Source organism: Eretmochelys imbricata, chromosome 2 (genome assembly GCF_965152235.1).
Source record: "Eretmochelys imbricata isolate rEreImb1 chromosome 2, rEreImb1.hap1, whole genome shotgun sequence".
Taxonomy (NCBI): Eukaryota; Metazoa; Chordata; order Testudines; family Cheloniidae; genus Eretmochelys; species Eretmochelys imbricata.
In genome coordinates this window covers 76,759,850-76,777,615 of record NC_135573.1, presented here as the reverse complement: position 1 = coordinate 76,777,615, position 17,766 = coordinate 76,759,850, and the positions used below count along the sequence as shown (strand labels likewise).

The following is a 17,766-nucleotide window of genomic DNA, read 5'->3' as shown; positions in this document are numbered from 1 at the left end:
GGTGAAAACGTCTGTTGTCAGTAGTTAAGAAAGGAGTGTTTTGGGAAAACAGCTTGATAAATCTTTTATACTGTATCCATTTCAGCCTGATGGTGATCATACGGAAGAGGTTATTGAGGGTCTGCTCTTGTGAGGTGCTGAGCTCCCTCAATTCAAATGGGAGCTCTTTAGTGATCAGCTTTGAAAATCAGGTAGGATTCAGGCAAAATTAAATATAGATTTAAGTGTCTAACTAGAGACCCCAGTTTGAACTAAGATCCGCCTTCTTCAAAAGGACAGACTCCTGTCACTTGAGCTAAGAGACTTTCCATTATATGCTAGCACTATAAATCCTATGATATATAAATGAGTAGTTCTGACCGTAGCCAACAGAGGGTAGTGGCAAACGTACATGATGGTCAAAGGACTGTTTTCATCAAGCAACCAGTTTTAGAGAGTCAGGCATGGGAGGTAGGGCAGATAATTTAAAAGGACTTTTTTGTCTGTTTTCTGTTCGTATTAAATTATACCCATGAAGTTTCTATCATTTTTTAAAAACTTTTAGGTAAAGACCACCCATATTAGGCCATTTGTCATACTGAGGTTGTAGTATGTATATCCATGATGTGCATTTGTTTGGTTGTACATACTATCTAATGACATAAAGTGTTAAAAAATAAAAAGAAGACATTTCTCCATCTCTTAATAAAAACAGTAATTAGAAGTACAACACAAAACAGTTAAATGGGTCTGAAAACTCTCCATTTTGTATTCTATAAATGATACTTGCCAATACATGAACAAGGGCAATATAAATCTCTCTCTATATATAATTTTTTTAATTCTCAGGTACACTTGTGATGAGGATAAAAGCAACCGATGCAGATGAGCCGAATAATCTAAATTCCAAAATTGCTTTCAAGATTCTTCAAGATTCTTCTCTGCCACCTGCATTCAGTATTAAGAAAACCACCGGTGAGGTTGTAACAGCAATGTTATACCTTGACAGAGAGGTAAACTACTGTCTTATATTGGCTCTTTCCCAGAGTTTTAACAACACTCTTTCAACTCTCTTCCCTCATTGCTGCTTCATCCTGCCCACTAGGTGAGGATTGGATACATAGATCTTCTGACCCCCAACCTCCATCTCCATGGCCCTCCTGGAACTGAAGGTCTAGCCCTTTTCCTACATCAGCTTTCTCCCTTTGTGTCTGCTCAGCTGTGCTGGCTGGTGCATTTTGGGGGGTTAAGAGTTAAGGCTCTGCTTACCCAGTTGTCCTCAACTGCACAGGGGAGGGGAGTATTGGCCCAGTGTCCCCTGTTCAATTCCCTTCACCTCATCAGGCAGAAAGGGGCTTGAATGGAGGGCCTCCCACATCCTGGATGAGTACCCTAACCACTGGGCTAACGGTTATAAAGGAGGTCCTCCTCTTTTCCTTCCCCCATCTGTTTTGTGTGGAGTTAAGTGGGCTTTCGGCACGCTTACTGGATTGGGCCCCTCATACAATTTAGGTGGAAGAACATATGTATTTTCCCTCATCTGTGGATCACTCTGGGGCATAGTGGGGAAACAGGCGCCTGGGTGCCTAGAGTGAGGCAGCAGTGTACATGCCCAGAGGCGGAAACGTAGGCACGTAGGGAACTTTTGCACCAAAAACTTAAATGCCAATAGACTTAAGGTGCCTATAGCATTAGGCAGCAGCTGAGCAGGAGTTTTGTGGCTTACGGTGGCACCTAAAAAGGGGATGTAGGCACCTAAGCCCCTTTGTACATTCTACCTTTATAGCAGGCCTAGCTCTAGCCAGTACTATCAGTCTGACATTTTCATGGGTACCATAATCATGAAGTTCACTAAAAACTGAAGGGAAATAACTAAACTATTAGTCTAAACCTTTACTAATTTCTGTAATCTGTGTGTAATAATTTAACAATAATTATTTTATCATATATAATATTCATTAACTTTCCCTTTCCTCCAGTTATGGAGTGACCATTTCCTAATCCCAATTAAAGGACAATCATAAAATTCCCAAAGCCCTTTGTGCTGGGGTGGTTGTTCTTGTTTCTTTTATCTTTCTCAAATTCTTTCCACCCTCCATTTACTCAATTATTTGGGAAAATGCTAAGTGCATTCCTGAGCTCAGGACTCTGGTGGAACAATTCAGTTATCAGGATGGTTATGATGAATGAAATTTAATATTAATTAAACATACTGCCATAGTCAGCCATTCCGTATCAATGAAATAATAGAGATAATGTACTGGAGCAAAAAATATTTTGTAATTGGTTTCTGTATAGATTTAAACACTTATTTTTGAATGTGACACAGGAACAAAGTAGCTACACTTTGACTGTAGAAGCAAGAGACAGAGATGGAGAACAAATTGGGCTAGCTACAAACTGTACTGTAAAAATCAAGATTTTGGATGTCAATGACAATATTCCTGTTCTTGAAAGGCAGACAGTAAGTATATGTTTGTTTAACAGCTTCTGTATGTTCCTATGTCTGATAGTAACAGGTAATTTACTATCACATGGCACACAAAGGACTCATTTTGCCACAGTGAACTAGAGTAGATTTAACATTTTTTAAAAGCCATGTTGTATGATTGCAGTATGAAGGCAGTGTCGAGGAAAACAGAGCAAATGTGGAAATTATGCGACTGAAAGTATTTGACAAAGATGAAAAATTCTCTGATAATTGGCTGGCAAACTTCACAATTGCCTCTGGGAATGAAGGAGATTATTTCCATATAGAGACAGATGCTCAAACAAATGAAGGAGTTTTGACTCTTGTGAAGGTAAGTGTATACTGTAAAGTGTCTTTTTTTTCTTTCTTTCTTTTTTTAAATCATAACGAGAATTTTTTAAATATTAGAATAAATTACACTGGATATTAATTTTAACGAAAATGATTTACATTCTACCAGCATGTGAATGGCAAATAATGTACTGGTGGAACACTCCTCCATTTCTATATTTTATGTTGATGTACTGAGTAATTGTATGTACAGAGTATAAAAACAAAGGAAAGCATGTTTCCCTTCAGTTTAGGAGACCTGGGTCCCATTCTTAACTCTGTCATTGATTCTCTGTGTGACATCAGGTAAATCATTTTAGAGCCTGATTTTATGGCTGTTGAGCATCCTCAGTTTCCCCAAAAGTCCACACGAGTTGAGGATGCTCAGCAACTCTCAGAATATCAGGTCTTATATCTCTGTGGTTGGTTTCCCTTTCTTTAATTTGTGGGTAACAATGCTTAACTATGTTTTTATAAAGTGATTTAAGACCTACAGATGAAAAGCACTTTGAGTGCTAAATATGATAATGATTAGAGGGCAAAAGCTAGAATATATGACAGCTAGTCTGAAACTGGTGCATTCTACTTCCTTTTTCCAATTGTGACGCACGGAGCGAGAATCCATCCCCAAGGCCAGAAGATAGTGTTCTCTCCAAAGTCAGCAACCTGAAGCTATTACTTTTAGTTTATCCATACAAATAACAAGATATTGTATCCTTATTCTGTATACTATTTGATATACCTGACATATATTGAAAAGAGACTTGACAAGTTTAAATAATACTTATTTTTTCGGGTGCCGTCAATCGGGCACCTTTAGCTAGCCTTAATCCATTCATTTTTTTTGACAAAGAAAATGTTTTTAAAGATTGAACTTTTAAACATTATTTCAATGTCAAATTCTGTGTTTACTTTTTGAGTGAAGTTTGTTTTTGTGTCTGTGTGTGTGTGCGCTTGTTGCAGGAGATCAATTATGAGGAAATGCAAAGCATGAACTTGAGCGTTGTCGTTACAAATAAAGCAGCATTTCACAAATCAATTAGTAGTAGCTACAAAGTAAAACCAATTCCAGTAACGATTAAGGTAAAAAATGTTCCAGAGGGCCTTGTATTCAAACCCCACGCAATGGTGATTGAGACACATGAGACTATGACTATAAACCAGATTATTGGGAAATATCAAGCCTATGATGAAGACACTTCAAAAGTAGCAGAACATATCACGTAAGCATCATATTTTTATTAATTAGAAACGTTGCCATTTATAGAATGTAATATTAAATCTTTGTATCAAACAATCACTAGGCTGAAATTATTTCATAGTCATGCTGTTTGATAGATGTGTCTAATAATTATTACAGTATAAATGAGATGGGTATTCTACAGGGTTTTATGTAGAATACCCATCTCATTTATACTGTAATATAAAAGTATGGACTTTTTAATTTTTAAATAATTTGGTTTTGTGTTAGTTCATATGATGAGAAGTGCATCTCCCTACAGAAACAGTCTGTATTGATGTATCCATTTAGTAAATCTACAAGTATACCAATGACACTTTTGGTTTCAGACTGTGGACTTAAATTTAGGATGAAACCTATAGAAATCCCATGAACATGCAGATACAGTGGTGTAAAGCAAATATTTGATGTGTGTGTGTGTGTGCGTGCAAAGCAGCTTCAGCCCCCATGGTTGTCTTGCTCATTATAATTTGATTTTTTTTTAAAAAAAAATTCTAACAGATATGTCAAAAGAAATGATGAAGATAATTGGATCATGATAGATTCTACTACAGCTGAAATCAAGCTAATAAAAATACCTGATTATGAGTCATCTTATTTAATTAATGGTACCTACACCGTCAACATTCTGGCCATACCTAATGGTAAGTTGTGAGGCATTAGATGTCATGTCCTGTGTATTCATAAACCTTTCTTTACAAACTTTTTGTATTGCTGAGGCCTGACCCTAATAGTTGTTGTTGCACAGCAAGAGAGTAGTCTTACCATCTGATCAGTACCCATTTCGGGCTAAATCAGTGATCGGCAATTTTTTGGCATGCGGCCCGCCAGGGTAAGCCCTCTGCTGGGCCGGGCCAGTTTGTTTACCTGCCACGTCTGCAGGTTTGGCCGATCGCAGCTCCCACTGGTCTCGGTTCGCCGCCCCAGGCCAATGGGGGCCACAGGAAGTGGCGCAGGCCCAGGGATGTGCTGGCTGCCGCGTCCCGCAGCCCCCATTGGCCTGGAGTGGCGAACCATGGCCAGTGGGAGCTGCGATCAGCCGAACCTGCAGGTAAACAAACCAGCCCAACCCGCCAGGGGGCTTACCCTAAGGGCCGCATGCCAAAGGTTGCCGATCCCTGGGCTAAATATTACAGCCTTCTCTTGATGAGCACTCCCATGAAAATGAAAGCAAATGCTCACCAACATGCAAGGGCTGTATAGTCTAATCCTTAATAGTGTAAAGGTCAGGTTCTCTGGCATAAGCAGGCAGGGCTCCTTTGGCTGCAATGTTTATGTATATTATGGTCACTTCCTTGTTCAGTCTGAAGTCCTTATGCATTCTGGAAATGTGTCTGGAAGAAGTTTTTGCTGTCATTTTTAACACCACATATAAATATAAAAAGGTTTCTAAATTCTGTACATTGTTTTATTTCAACATTTTGATTTGTTTCCTTTTTGTAGCTGTTTTGCAAGATGATTAAAGTGTGAGATTCCCACCCCACTCTGACCCCTGTATGCTAGGTAAAAGGGTAGGAGCAGCAAAAAGGGGTTCTGAAAGCCACAGTTCCAACTGGGGAGAATTTTCCTGGCACAAAAACTGTGGGAGACCTTGCAAGTACTGGCCTGAAGTGGGGGTGGGGCCACAGCACATACCACTGTGAAGATTCTACACCTGTAGAAAGCCAGGGACAGGTTGCCATAACATGGACAGTTCCCCAAGACTGTCTAAATTATGCTGGGGGCTGTTCTGGCCCCCCAGAGCAGTCCAGAATCCAGGAAGTATAGAAGTGGCTTAAAGCCAAATAGCACTTCCTCCCACTGGTCTGCAAATTATGTGCTGTGCCTCTGAAAGGTGTGGCTAACCGCAAATGATAGCATGATTGTCGCACAGGTAGCCATACCTGCACCAGTTTTTAATCTAGCTAGCACAGATAACAACAGCAGTGAAGATATGGCAGTATGCACCCTGGCTCAGGCCAGCAACACAAGCACATAACCAGGCAGGCTTCTTTTTGGGAGACTAGCTCATGCCACCGCATCCTCTCTATCACTGTTACCTGCACCCGCCCGATCCCTCTCAGTGGCCACACCCCTGCTCTTCCTCCTCTCCTTAAGTGACCACCCCCTGGCCTGCCCTAAGTGATGTTGGGGGTTGGACTAGATGACCTCCTGAGGTCCCTTCCAACCCTGATATTCTGTGATGTGCCCTAGGGGGCAAAGGAGTGGAGCACCTCCAGGGGAAACTAGAAGTGTGGCACAGTATTGCCAACCCCCTGCATTTACAAAGCACAAGTCAGGCTCCTCAAAATCATGAAGTTAGTGTTGGTCCTGCTTTGAGCAGGGGATTGGACTGGATGACCCTCCTGAAGTCTTTTTCTAATCTTCTATGACTCTATGAAATGTAATAATAATAAATATTAGATTGTTTCTATTTGGGTTTTGGTTGCTCAGACCTGTAGGTGGCACTTGGGTCACTTTTTCTAGATTTTCTCTGCAGCCGAGAGGGCTAGAATTTTCCACTGCATAGAAAATGAAAGCCGAGAGTCTCACCTCATCACACGCTTCCAGGAGCTGGGGCTTTTCAGGCCTGTCTGTAAAGGCCGATACTTTAAGAATTTAGGTATATGTTTATCCTTTAGCTAGTTATAGAGGTACAAAAGAAAGAATCAAAATCACTGTCTGCCAGTGTAAGGGCCTTCTCTCACTGTGACAGTCTGAGGCCCTGTTCTTCAGCTAAGGCCTTTGGCTAAGCAGCAGAGGCAGCCATAAGCTGGGAAGCGAACGGTCAGATTGAAATAAGGTGCTACTGGGCTGTTCGGAATACCATCCTGTCCTGATAATGCTCATCACCTCCAGAGAAAGTTATTAAAGAAAACTTAGTTTGATAGCATCCTGTCTGGCAAGAAATCACTTCTCAATAGTTGTGGTTGTGAAACCCTCATTTCTGTACATTTTATCTTTATGGCCCCTACTTTTCTATTGTTAATCCGTCTGGTTCTCTAATTGTTTGTCTGCTGTATAATTAATTTTGCTAGGTGTAAGTTAATGAGGGTAGTGGAATATAATTCTCCTCTATTCAACACTGGTGAGGCCTCATCTGGAGTACTGTGTCCAGTTTTGGGCCCCACAGTACGAGAAGGATGGAGCACATGACTTATAAGGAGCGGCTGAGGGAACTGGGATTGTTTAGTCTGCAGAAGAGAAGAATGAGGGCGGATTTGATAGCTGCTTTCAACTAACTGAAAGGGGGTTCCAAAGAGGATGGATCTAGACTGTTCTCAGTGGTAGCAGATGACCAAACAAGGAGTAATGGTCTCAAGTTGCAGTGGGGGAGGTTTAGGTTGGATATTAGGAAAAACTTTTTCACTAGGAAGGTGGTGAAGCACTGGAATGGGTTACCTAGGGAGATGGTGGAATCTCCTTCCTTAGAGGTTTTTAAGGTCAGGCTTGACAAAGCCTTGGCTGGGATGATTTAGCTGGGGATTGGTCCTGCTTTGAGCAGGGGGTTGGACTAGATGACCTCCTGAGGTCCCTTCCAACCCTGATATTCTTTGATTCTATGATTCTACCGGGCTGCATTCCCACCTTCATTTGCAATATAGATATATCCAAAGAGATGCATCTCAGAATCTGACCTAAAGGCTTTGTTGACAGTGTAAAATTTGGTTTTGAATTTGGTTGGTTGGTTGGTTGCTTTTTTTTAAATCTGTCATTTGATCCTAAACCCTTTTTGCTTAGGGGCTATTACCTATTTATTGATAGGACTACATTGCAAGAAATGTTTGTGTCCAGAACAGGCTTAATTGAAATACCGCTTGTCAAAGTGGAAGTGTTGAAATCTCTCAGTATTATGAGTAGAAAATTTGAAAAGTCTCAGCAGTCCTATGCTGTTTGAATACAATGCAAAAAGAACTCTCAAATACATGGTCTTTGTCTTTTGAAGTATGTGGTTCGTGTTCTCTTTTTTGTATCTCATTTGTTGTTTGTAATGGTACTTTTGAACTATAGTTCTGTTTTACTTAGTTTTTAAAATGTATTAGATTTAGAAATAGATGTAGATTTAGTATAACCTTGCAGATATTTCTGTAAATATTAAGAGTTAAATCCTGACCCCATTAAAATCAAAGGTAAAACTACCATTGACTTCAATGGAAGCAGGATTAGATCCTAAATTCCTATTACTGCTTTTTATAATCCTGGAAAAGGTATGAAATATTTTTAAAAGCAAAATTTTTTGCACACACACAAGAATTTAAGCTTTCACGTTTATATTTTCAGATTATTCTAAGAAAACAGCCACGGGTACCATTGTAATTCAGGTTGTGGATGCCAATGATAATTGTCCAACCATTGTGACTCCAGCACAGACTGTGTGTTCAGATGCAAAATTCTTCAGTTTTACAGCTGAGGATCGAGATGCTTATCCAAATAGTGCTCCCTTCTCTTTTACTGTCATTGATGAGCCTGAAGGGATGGCAAATAAATGGGTAATTGGAGACATAAATGGTAAGAAAGTATCAATTTGATTTATAATAAACATTTTAGTAAAATAATTTTCAGTTCTTTGTAGTTCTGCATTTATATCACATTTTGTTAACTCTGGTCAGATCAGAAACTTAGGGCTTGATCCAGCCAAAAAGGACATGCACATCTGCTGTGCCACACTAGGAGACGCATCAAGAGTTTGAAGTTTGTCTCCTCCCTTGTTCATTTCTAATGGCCATGGAATACAGAATTATGTGTTTTGGAGTTGAAGTGGTTCTGTGTAACCTGATCACTTGTGTATTATAATTGGGCTCTTGAGAATGATGTTGGAACTAAGACCCCTTCCCTCCCCGTGTCCCCACAGCATTTAGGTGACAGATGTTCCTCTCTGCGTGACTGAGTTTGCAGCCATATAACTGCAGTCAGCTGCAGGGCTCACATTCCTGAATGGCAGTTCAGTTCAACAGTTGAGCTATGGAGAAATAGGAAACTGCCATGCACCCTGCACATGAGCTAGATCAGTGTTTCCTAAACTTGGGATGCCGCTTGTGCAGGGAAAGCCCCTGGCGGGCCTGGCCAGTTTGTTTACCTGCCGCGTCCGCAGGTTCGGCCGATCGCGGCTCCCACTGGCCGCGGTTCGCGGTGCCTGGCCAATGGGGGCTGCGGGAAGTGGCAGCCAGTAAGTCCCTCGGCCTGCGCCACTTCCCGCAGCCTCCCATTGCACACTGCCACACCCAAATACCTGTGCAGGTACTTTAGAAGAAGTGCTCCAGGTAAATCAAAGAGCTCTTTTGCTCAACTGCTGATCCTCCACTTCCTAGGCAGCTCTACAATTCACCACTGCAGAGCTTTGCCAGAGGGCTGCCACAGCAGAGTAACACCTCTCCAGAACAGATTAGCTTGCTTGCTGCCTAACTAGCATTTACAGCCTTCACATTTGCTGCAGCCCACATAGTTGCAGCTACATTGTTTTGGATGGTAAGTTAAACATGTCCGTATTATCCAGAATCAGTCCCGCAGTGCCCAACCCAAATAATACACAATCTCCATGAGGGCATGGCTGGGGAGAAATCCTCCCAAGCACTTGTGCTCACATCTAATCAGGGAATGAGGGAGAATACTTTGATTCCCATACCCACCCCAAAAAATCAATGCACACAGACATGTTGCAGAGCTGTTCTTCATTATACCTATAGGGATACTCCTAGGAACCTGCTCCCACCTTCTCAGCACAATTGCAGTGTTTCCATTATGTCAGGGCCCTTCTTACCTTCTGAAAGTGGGAGAGGACTAGACAACTAACTTGTTACAAAGACAAATAGTATTTTGGGGGGGTTCATACGGACAATTCAAATTTTAACAAGGCTTTTCCACAGTCAATAGAAATTAGAAATAAACATTGGTTCTTTTTTGCCAGAGTGTGAATTATATGATGAAAATAGCAATTGGTTGTGAATTAAAGTCAATTCTATTGCACTGGTAGAATTTTTTGTTTTTCTTTAGTTAGAGAGTGATTACTAACTTTCTCTCCACCCGGTTCTTGTTTCACTGATTTATGTTTTTCCTTTACCCCGGTCCTGTCCCCACAAAGCAACAACCATGCAGCTGTTACTACCACAAGATGTAAAGCCCAGCACAAATAAAGTTCAAATTTTAGTGAAAGATATGCAAGGTTTAAGCTGTGCTGAAAAGCAGATCCTTACACTGACAGTTTGTACCTGTGTGAATGGGGGTTCCTGTCAAGACAGACTAATCAACTCTTCAGTTGGGCTGGGAGCTGGAGCAATTGCACTAATTATCTTGGCAATTTTATTATTGCTACGTAAGTAACTGTTTTATATTATTTCTTAAGCACTGACTGCATGTTCTAATGAATACAAGACACCAAAGAAGCAATGGTCCCTACCCCAAGGGGTTTATAATCTAAGTATACTCTGTGGGTGAAATCATGAGCCCACTGGAGTCAATGGCACCGTTCCCATTGACTTTCAGTAGCGCCAGGATTTCACCCTGGAAGTATTAGAACTAGGATGCGGCAATAGGAAACTGTTTCAGTCTTTCCAGTGGCTTTTAAACAAACAATTAACATTTGCTTATGATATGCTAAAGGACAGACAATAAAGCATTGAGAAATCCTTTTGGTTTTTCTTAGGGCTCCTCTTATGGTCCACTAAATCACCACCAGAGCCTTCCCATTCCCTTCAAATAATGTCACCATGGCTGCCGCCTCCCCTCTTCAAAGGCCCCTCTTCAAAGTGTCAACTCTGTTTCCTTACTCCAGTAACCCAGCTGAAAACACAAGCAGACTGGGGTGGAATCCTCTACTTAGGCAGTGGCAAGATGTTGTGTATATTGAGTCAGCTATTTATAGCAAAAAAAAAAAAAAAAACCAAAAACTGGAGGAGGTGGACTTAATGGTATTTAGGGCTCGGTTCGGCAAGGTGGTGACTTTAGTGGGACTACTTTATATGTACATAGTTAAGCACATGCATGAGTATTTGCAGAATCGGAGCCATAGTACACATTCGTTATCTATTGACCATAACTAAATAAACTCTGCATTAAATCGCTAAATTTCTGGAAAACTTGCATCTACCCTGTGTGCATGCGCAGACAGACCAGATGTTTATTACCTAACTACAGACAGTTACCTAAACATGATTTGAGCTCTAGTTATTGGACATTTAATGATACATTGTGTTCCCCTACAGTTGTGCCACTCTTACTGCTGTTTTGCCATTGTGGATCAGGTGCTAAAGGATTCACAGCAATACCTGACAGTAGTGAAGAGATGTTACGTAAATGGAACAGTGAAGGGGCAGCACCTGAAGACAAGGCAAGTATACCTTAGCCCAATATCATCTTTGTTTTCTTTTAACCTAAGTATTTCAATTTCTCACTTGGTGTCAGTTTTAGATTGTGGGTTGAGATTTCAAAGCAGTGCAGGAGATTTAGCCACATGTTAACATTAATTAATTAAAAAATGTGTGGCTAAATTCCATACGTCACTCTAGATATATCAACCAAAGTGTTTAAATTGCAAAGGAAAAGAAGAGTGAAATAATCAAGCAAATAGTGATTCTCACAGTTCATGACAACTGCACCTGTATTTCCTCCTCGTGGTCCATCAATGGCACTTGCTTTTGCCTTCTGGCTCCCCATCCATCACCTCTCCTGGGTGGAGACCGAACAGGGTTTTTTCCAAGCTGCATAGTTCTATCTACACCGTGAGTTCTCCAGCAAGCCAGACTGCCTAACAGGATTGCGTCTATCCTTTGCTTTCTTCCCAAAGGCTATGACAGTTGCAGTTGCTCACAGTTACAAGTTACCACAAGCTTTTCCAAAGTATACACGTATATTCTTAAGGTGAAAGCATTCCAGAGAAAACATAGCACATGTATAGGTTTTTATTGTTTTTACTAATAAGTCTACCAGAGTTCACCACCCCCTATCCCCAACAGCTCCAGTAGTAGCTCTGGTAAAAGTCACTCCTTCAAACCCTTCCACAATGACTGGGCACCCTCTCCCTCCTACCTGACCACCTTGGATAAAAGATCCTGTCTGTTTTCTGGATCAGAAAGAAGGCCCTGAGAGTCAGTGTAAACTCAGGGTATTTATTCAAAAGCCCTTTCTTTGTTGGCCTTTGGAGAATCCAGTTTGAATCAGTATATGTGAGCCTTTGCAGATGTTGGTACTTCTAGGGAGGTGTTACAACCTGGGTGAATTTGCCTAATCATTCCTCACTGTTCTTAATTCCTGGAAGAACTCTGGTCATCCTACCCCATGGAATTACATACAATCCCGAGCCCACAATAACACCTTTGGGCAATTTAAATTTATGTATTGCAGGAAATTGTCACATCTGCCATGATGATACTGTTTTTCTGAGTGGAAAGTGAGGAGTGGGAGTGTGGGAGAAATACTGGGGTGCGTCCAGTACCTGAACCACAAAAGAGAGAAGTATTTCCATTCACAAGGGAAGAAGTGTCAATTCCAGTCGGTGGGTGTATTAATGCACCAGAAAAATGGTGGAATGGGAAGCTTCATAGCCTCTTAATTTAAAGTCTGTGGGCGGTATCCAAACTTAAGTGCCCAGTGTTCCCTTTCAGTGAGGTATGGAGGAGAGAAAATATGATTTAACTGGATCAGAAATGGCTGCATGGAGGAGAAACTGAGGGAAAAAGTGAATACTTGGCATGCTGGCTGCCCCACAAAGCCCCAGTGTGTCAACTGCATAAGGCTGAGGCTCAGGTGGGGTCTGTGCAGAACCGATGAGTAATTACTAACATTGGCATCATCCCTCCTGACTCTGGTAAATATCCAGGTGGAATTTGTGGGGCGTTAGCTTTTCCTTCGAGCCTGCATCCCCCTTGGAAAAGTTGCTGGTGAAAGAGAAAGTGGCAATATGGCCAAGCTGCCATGAGAGAGAAGAAGGCCAGGCAGCATCATAGAAGGGCCGGCAGAACCTGCAGAGGCTCTAGGATCTGAGGGTTTAGGGTGCGGCATGAGATCACATGCCTTTTTCACTGAAAGGAGCATTTTGAAAAATTTCGCCAAGTAAGCTCGCTGGAGTTTCCTGATTCTCTCTGATCACTCAATAACAGACCTAAAAGTGGCAGTTCTTCAACAAAGAAAACTTCTAAAACAGACTCCTATGTGAAACTGCAGAACTGGAATTGCAAACTGGACACCATCAAATTAGGCTTGAATAGGGAGTGGATGGGTCATTACACAAACAAAAAACTATTTCCACATGCTTTAATTTTTCCCCCTACTGTTACTCTCACCTTCTTGTCAACTGGTTGAAATGGGCCATCCTTATTATCACTACAAAAGTTTTTTTTTCCTGCTGATAATAGCCCACCTTAATCGATTTTTCTCGTTAGAGTTGGTATGGCAACCCCCATCTTTTCATGTTCGGCGTGTGTGTGTGTGTGTATATATATGCTGTATTTTCCACTCCATGCATCTGATGAAGTGGGTTTTAGCCCACAAAAGCTTATGCCAAATAAATGTGTTTGTCTCTAAGGTGCCATAAGGATTCCTCGTTTTTGCTGATACAGACTAACATGGGCTACCACTCTGAAACCTGATTTTCTTACTTACCCCTTATTGGTTTTAGTAGGGAATGATATAATGTAGCCCTAAAATGGGTTTTGTGAGCTTCCTTGACTACACCGTCATAAAGGCTGCACCCTTTTTCAGGGGGCACTTTGCCCGTTGTAACAAAGTGTCTAATGCCAAACCAAACAATCATGCCAACCACCTCACTCCTGGATCCTCAGCCAAACTGCTTAGAGAATTCCATGAGCAGCACAGAGCATGTTTCATGTTGTATTTTAATTATTCTTTTAGGCAATGCTAACCCTCATTGCTCCCACTGCGTTGGACAACTCAGCAGCAAATGTGCGCAGTGGAGCAGCAGCAGTGATGGGTGCAGAGGCAGCTGCTACAGGAGAAGGCAGTTCTCGATCTCATATTGATGGACGCTATGGTAATGCTAACATGAGCAGTGGGAGATGGGAAGAGCAAAGACAACTTCTTTCTGGTGCAAAATATGGAGCCATGGCAGCTGGCGGGGCCGGGGCCATGGCAATGGGAGCTGGCGGGGCCATGGCAATGGGAGCTGGCGGGGCCATGATGACAGGACCTGAAGTGGGCATAAATGAAGCATTTTTCAGAGAATACTTCAGTGAGGTAAGAGTCCTGCTTGAGAACATCAATATATTGATGTTATTTTTTTAAAATAAGTAAATCTTGTGGAAACAAGTTGTTAAAGGCCATTAAAATATTTTTAGGTTTGAAATAGAATTATCAGGATTGTTTATATGATATAAATTTTGTTTTAAAATAAATGTTGTCATCACAATCTGCCATGTTTTCCTTAGGCCCAATCTGGCAAAAGACATAACCATGTGCCTTTATTTTGGCTTCAATAGGATGATTGCCACGAGTAAAGTTACACACATTAAGTCTTTGCAGGATCAGGGTTTTAGTGTTACACAAATGCTGCACATTTAAACCAGAATGCACTGTTTTCCACTTCCAGCTATTACACCTTGTATGAACTGAATGATTTGAATACATCATAGAAATTAGTGATGAAAAGCACCAATTAAATTTTCTAGTGCATCTCCAAAAGAATGAAGGGATACATTTTTGGGGAGGTGAGGGAAGGAAGAGCATAAATGGACACCAGTGTAATAATAGTTGATTTGCTCCAAAAAAGTGAAATATTTTTAAGGTCCCTATCAATTTTAAATCACTCTCTAGTGAGTACAAACTGGTTTTAGCTACTGTCTCTGAATCCTGCTGATAATTTTGGGGGATTTAGTCAAATTTTCCTATTTGGTTTACATTTTTTTCTCCGCACCATCAATTGCTTTGTGAAATATCCACTTACAAAGAGGAATCCGCAAACTGACTGACACCAACTGCTGCCATCTACGCAAAAAGACCGAAATCTTCTTTTCTTCTGTTGGCTTTTAGTTATAGTATGTTGAGGGTAAGTCTGTACTACAAGATAGGGCTATGATTCCCCTGCTCGTGCATACATACTTGTACTAGCTCTCCCTGAGGTAGGATGAAAATAAATAGCAGTGTAGACAGGGTTGCATGGGTAGCAGCAATGGAGGCATGGTTTAGCTGTGCCAAGTACAAACCCACCAGTTTCAGGTGGGTTTGTAATCAGTACAGCTTGTGACTCTGCTGTCGCTACCTGTGTTACCGTGGCTACACTGTGAATTATACTCATCCTAGAACAATGAGAGCTAGTGCAAATATGTGTATGTTAGCAGGGCAATCACATCCCTAGCTCATAGTTTAGATGTGGCCTTAGATGTTGTTATAACAATATTAAGTAAAAAATATTCCAACAAAAATGCAGTTGTTTTTTAAAAGTTGGTAATGTCCCTTTAAAGTTTTGAAACAACATTTGTTAAACAGTTTTTGTTTGCTTTTGTTTCCTTTATTTTAGAAAGCTGATGCTTTTGCTAGTGAAGATGAAGCTCAACTAGCGAAAGACTGTCTCTTGCTTTACTGTCAGGAAGAAGCAGACTCCTCACATGGTTCCATTGGCTGCTGCAGCTTTATTGAAGATGACTTGGATGACCGTTTTCTGGATGATTTAGGAGATAAATTTAAGACCCTAGCAGATATCTGTCTGGGCAAACATGCAGAACTGGAAGTCAGCCAGCGTAGTTCACATGTGTTGAAAGACAAGAATGCTAGTCCAGCCATGAATGAGTCAGGTTTGTGTCTTAATGATGCATTGCCACTGTTCTTAGATCAGCAAAATGCTTTCAGTTCAGAACATACCTATTCTTTAGGCACCAGCTTCCAACCACCTGAGCCTGTGCGTAGAGTAAATAGCATAGGTTCAGAAACTGTGACACGGGAGGTGGTCACTGAAACATCCTATGCCTCTAGGCCTGGCCTGCAACAAGCTAGGCCTATTGTTGATCCCTTGGCTAATAGCAATGTTATAGTGACAGAAACATCCTATGCTGCTGACCCCACGGAGCGACCCACCACAGGTGTTCTTGATCCTCAGTTTAAGGAGAGCATTCTTGTAACAGAAAGAGTGCTCGCCCCGGCTTCTGGTTTGCAGGACATGTTAGAAATTCCTGACTTGCCAAATGGACATAATGTTCGGGTAACAGAAAGGCTGATTAGGTCAGATGACACTATGCCTGAACTCTTAAAAGTTCACGACTTCCCTGATTCACAGTACATTGTTGTGAGGGAGAGGGAGAGGCTGCTTGTACCTAGTTCAGATCTAAAGGCCTCGCTAAGCATTTCCGATTTATCAGAGGGGCAGAATGTGGTGATAACTGAAAGAGTGGTTACACCCACCTCAGGGCTGCAGGCTAGTTACACAACTCCAGCTGAGGTTTCAGGGATGCAAAGCGTAAGAGGGCAGACCACCATTTCTGGACCTGGAAGGCAGGAGCGTATACTAATCACAGACCCGCCATTTAACCAAACAGGCTTAGGTTTGGAGGATTCTTCTACCCTGAGTAAGTCTTCAAAGGTCACAAAATACAGCACTGTACAGTATACTCGGTCATAAAATACATATCCCTCAGACAGCTCTGCTAGGCATCATTTATATCTCTACCAGCAACACTGGCAACTTTTTAATATCTCAAGATCTCAATTTTCTTGTGCTTGTAAAAATGGCATGAATTTTCTTAGTCGTTTCTGTAAATAAGAAATATGACCAAGGGAAAAAAAGCAGCTGACTTTAGAGTGTTTTATAGCAATGCTTTCATGGTGGACAATTAATAGAAATAATGTTTCCTTGTTTTTTCCTTCTCCTACTGTATAATTCATCATAAATAAGATATTGCTGATGAAGGCGAAACCCATCACCCACATGCAGAGATGATATAATTAGAAAGCCAGAAAAGTCTTGAAAAACACTGTAATGACCAACCAAAAATGTTGTTAAACTAAATTTCTATGACCCGTTTGTCTCCTTTGTTCTAAAGTGTCTTGCAGGAGCTCTGGACCTTACTCATCAGTTTCATTCCCTCTCATCTAAAAGGACCAGAAACAACTTTTCTCCACAGAGATGGGGGCTGTATATGCAATATCCCAGGCTCTAGCAGATTTACAAATGGAAGAATTTGTCAGAATTTCAGAAATAATTTGAGTCAGATAATGATCTCTAGCTGTGAGGTGCACACTACCTCAGAGCTAGGAAAACCTGTTCCTGTGAATGCACCCCAAAGAATAGTAGGTTTATCAGTGTTTGGCATATGTTGACGTCACATAGGAGACGAGATCTTTCAACATCTAATCTGAATTTTGATTTCTTCCCCATCTTTCTGTTACATATTTACCTTTTTAAGAAACATTTTAATACCGTAGCCTTGAAAATAAACTTGAAAAAGATAAAACTATTTAACATGTTACCTTGAAAAAGTAATTTCAATTGGGCAGGGATGGTGTCCATAGCCTCTGTTTGCCAGAAGCTGGGAATGGGCAACAGGGGATGGATCACTTGATGATTACCTGTTCTGTTCATTCCCTCTGAAGCACCTGGAATTGGCCACTATTGGAAGACAGGATACTGAGCTAGATGGACCTTTTGTCTGACCCAATATGGCCATTCTTCTCTCTTCTTTGTGAATTTTGGTTATAGTTATGGTTTAATGCTTACATAATAAAATTAAAAGGAAATTTTCCCTGTACTGATTCCAGTCCAGGCACCGAGAAAAATATGAGAATTTCTGTTGCAATATTTCCTCAAGACTCCTAAATAATTTGCAGATCT

The 17,766-nt window shown here is 41.1% G+C and overlaps 1 protein-coding gene across 1 annotated transcript in view; it reads left to right on the top strand.

The window, feature by feature from the left end:
* The window catches only part of DSG2 (desmoglein 2), a 41,365-nt gene extending 24,808 nt beyond the window's left edge, over positions 1 to 16,557 (top strand). The window contains exons 7-16 of the mRNA XM_077808688.1: positions 829 to 992; positions 2,309 to 2,443; positions 2,595 to 2,780; positions 3,743 to 4,002; positions 4,521 to 4,663; positions 8,280 to 8,507; positions 10,078 to 10,308; positions 11,198 to 11,322; positions 13,842 to 14,183; positions 15,463 to 16,557. Of these exons, the coding sequence (XP_077664814.1) occupies positions 829 to 992; positions 2,309 to 2,443; positions 2,595 to 2,780; positions 3,743 to 4,002; positions 4,521 to 4,663; positions 8,280 to 8,507; positions 10,078 to 10,308; positions 11,198 to 11,322; positions 13,842 to 14,183; positions 15,463 to 16,557 (2,909 nt within the window). The remainder of the gene's footprint in view (positions 1 to 828; positions 993 to 2,308; positions 2,444 to 2,594; positions 2,781 to 3,742; positions 4,003 to 4,520; positions 4,664 to 8,279; positions 8,508 to 10,077; positions 10,309 to 11,197; positions 11,323 to 13,841; positions 14,184 to 15,462) is intronic.
* The last annotated feature ends 1,209 nt before the right edge of the window (positions 16,558 to 17,766 follow it).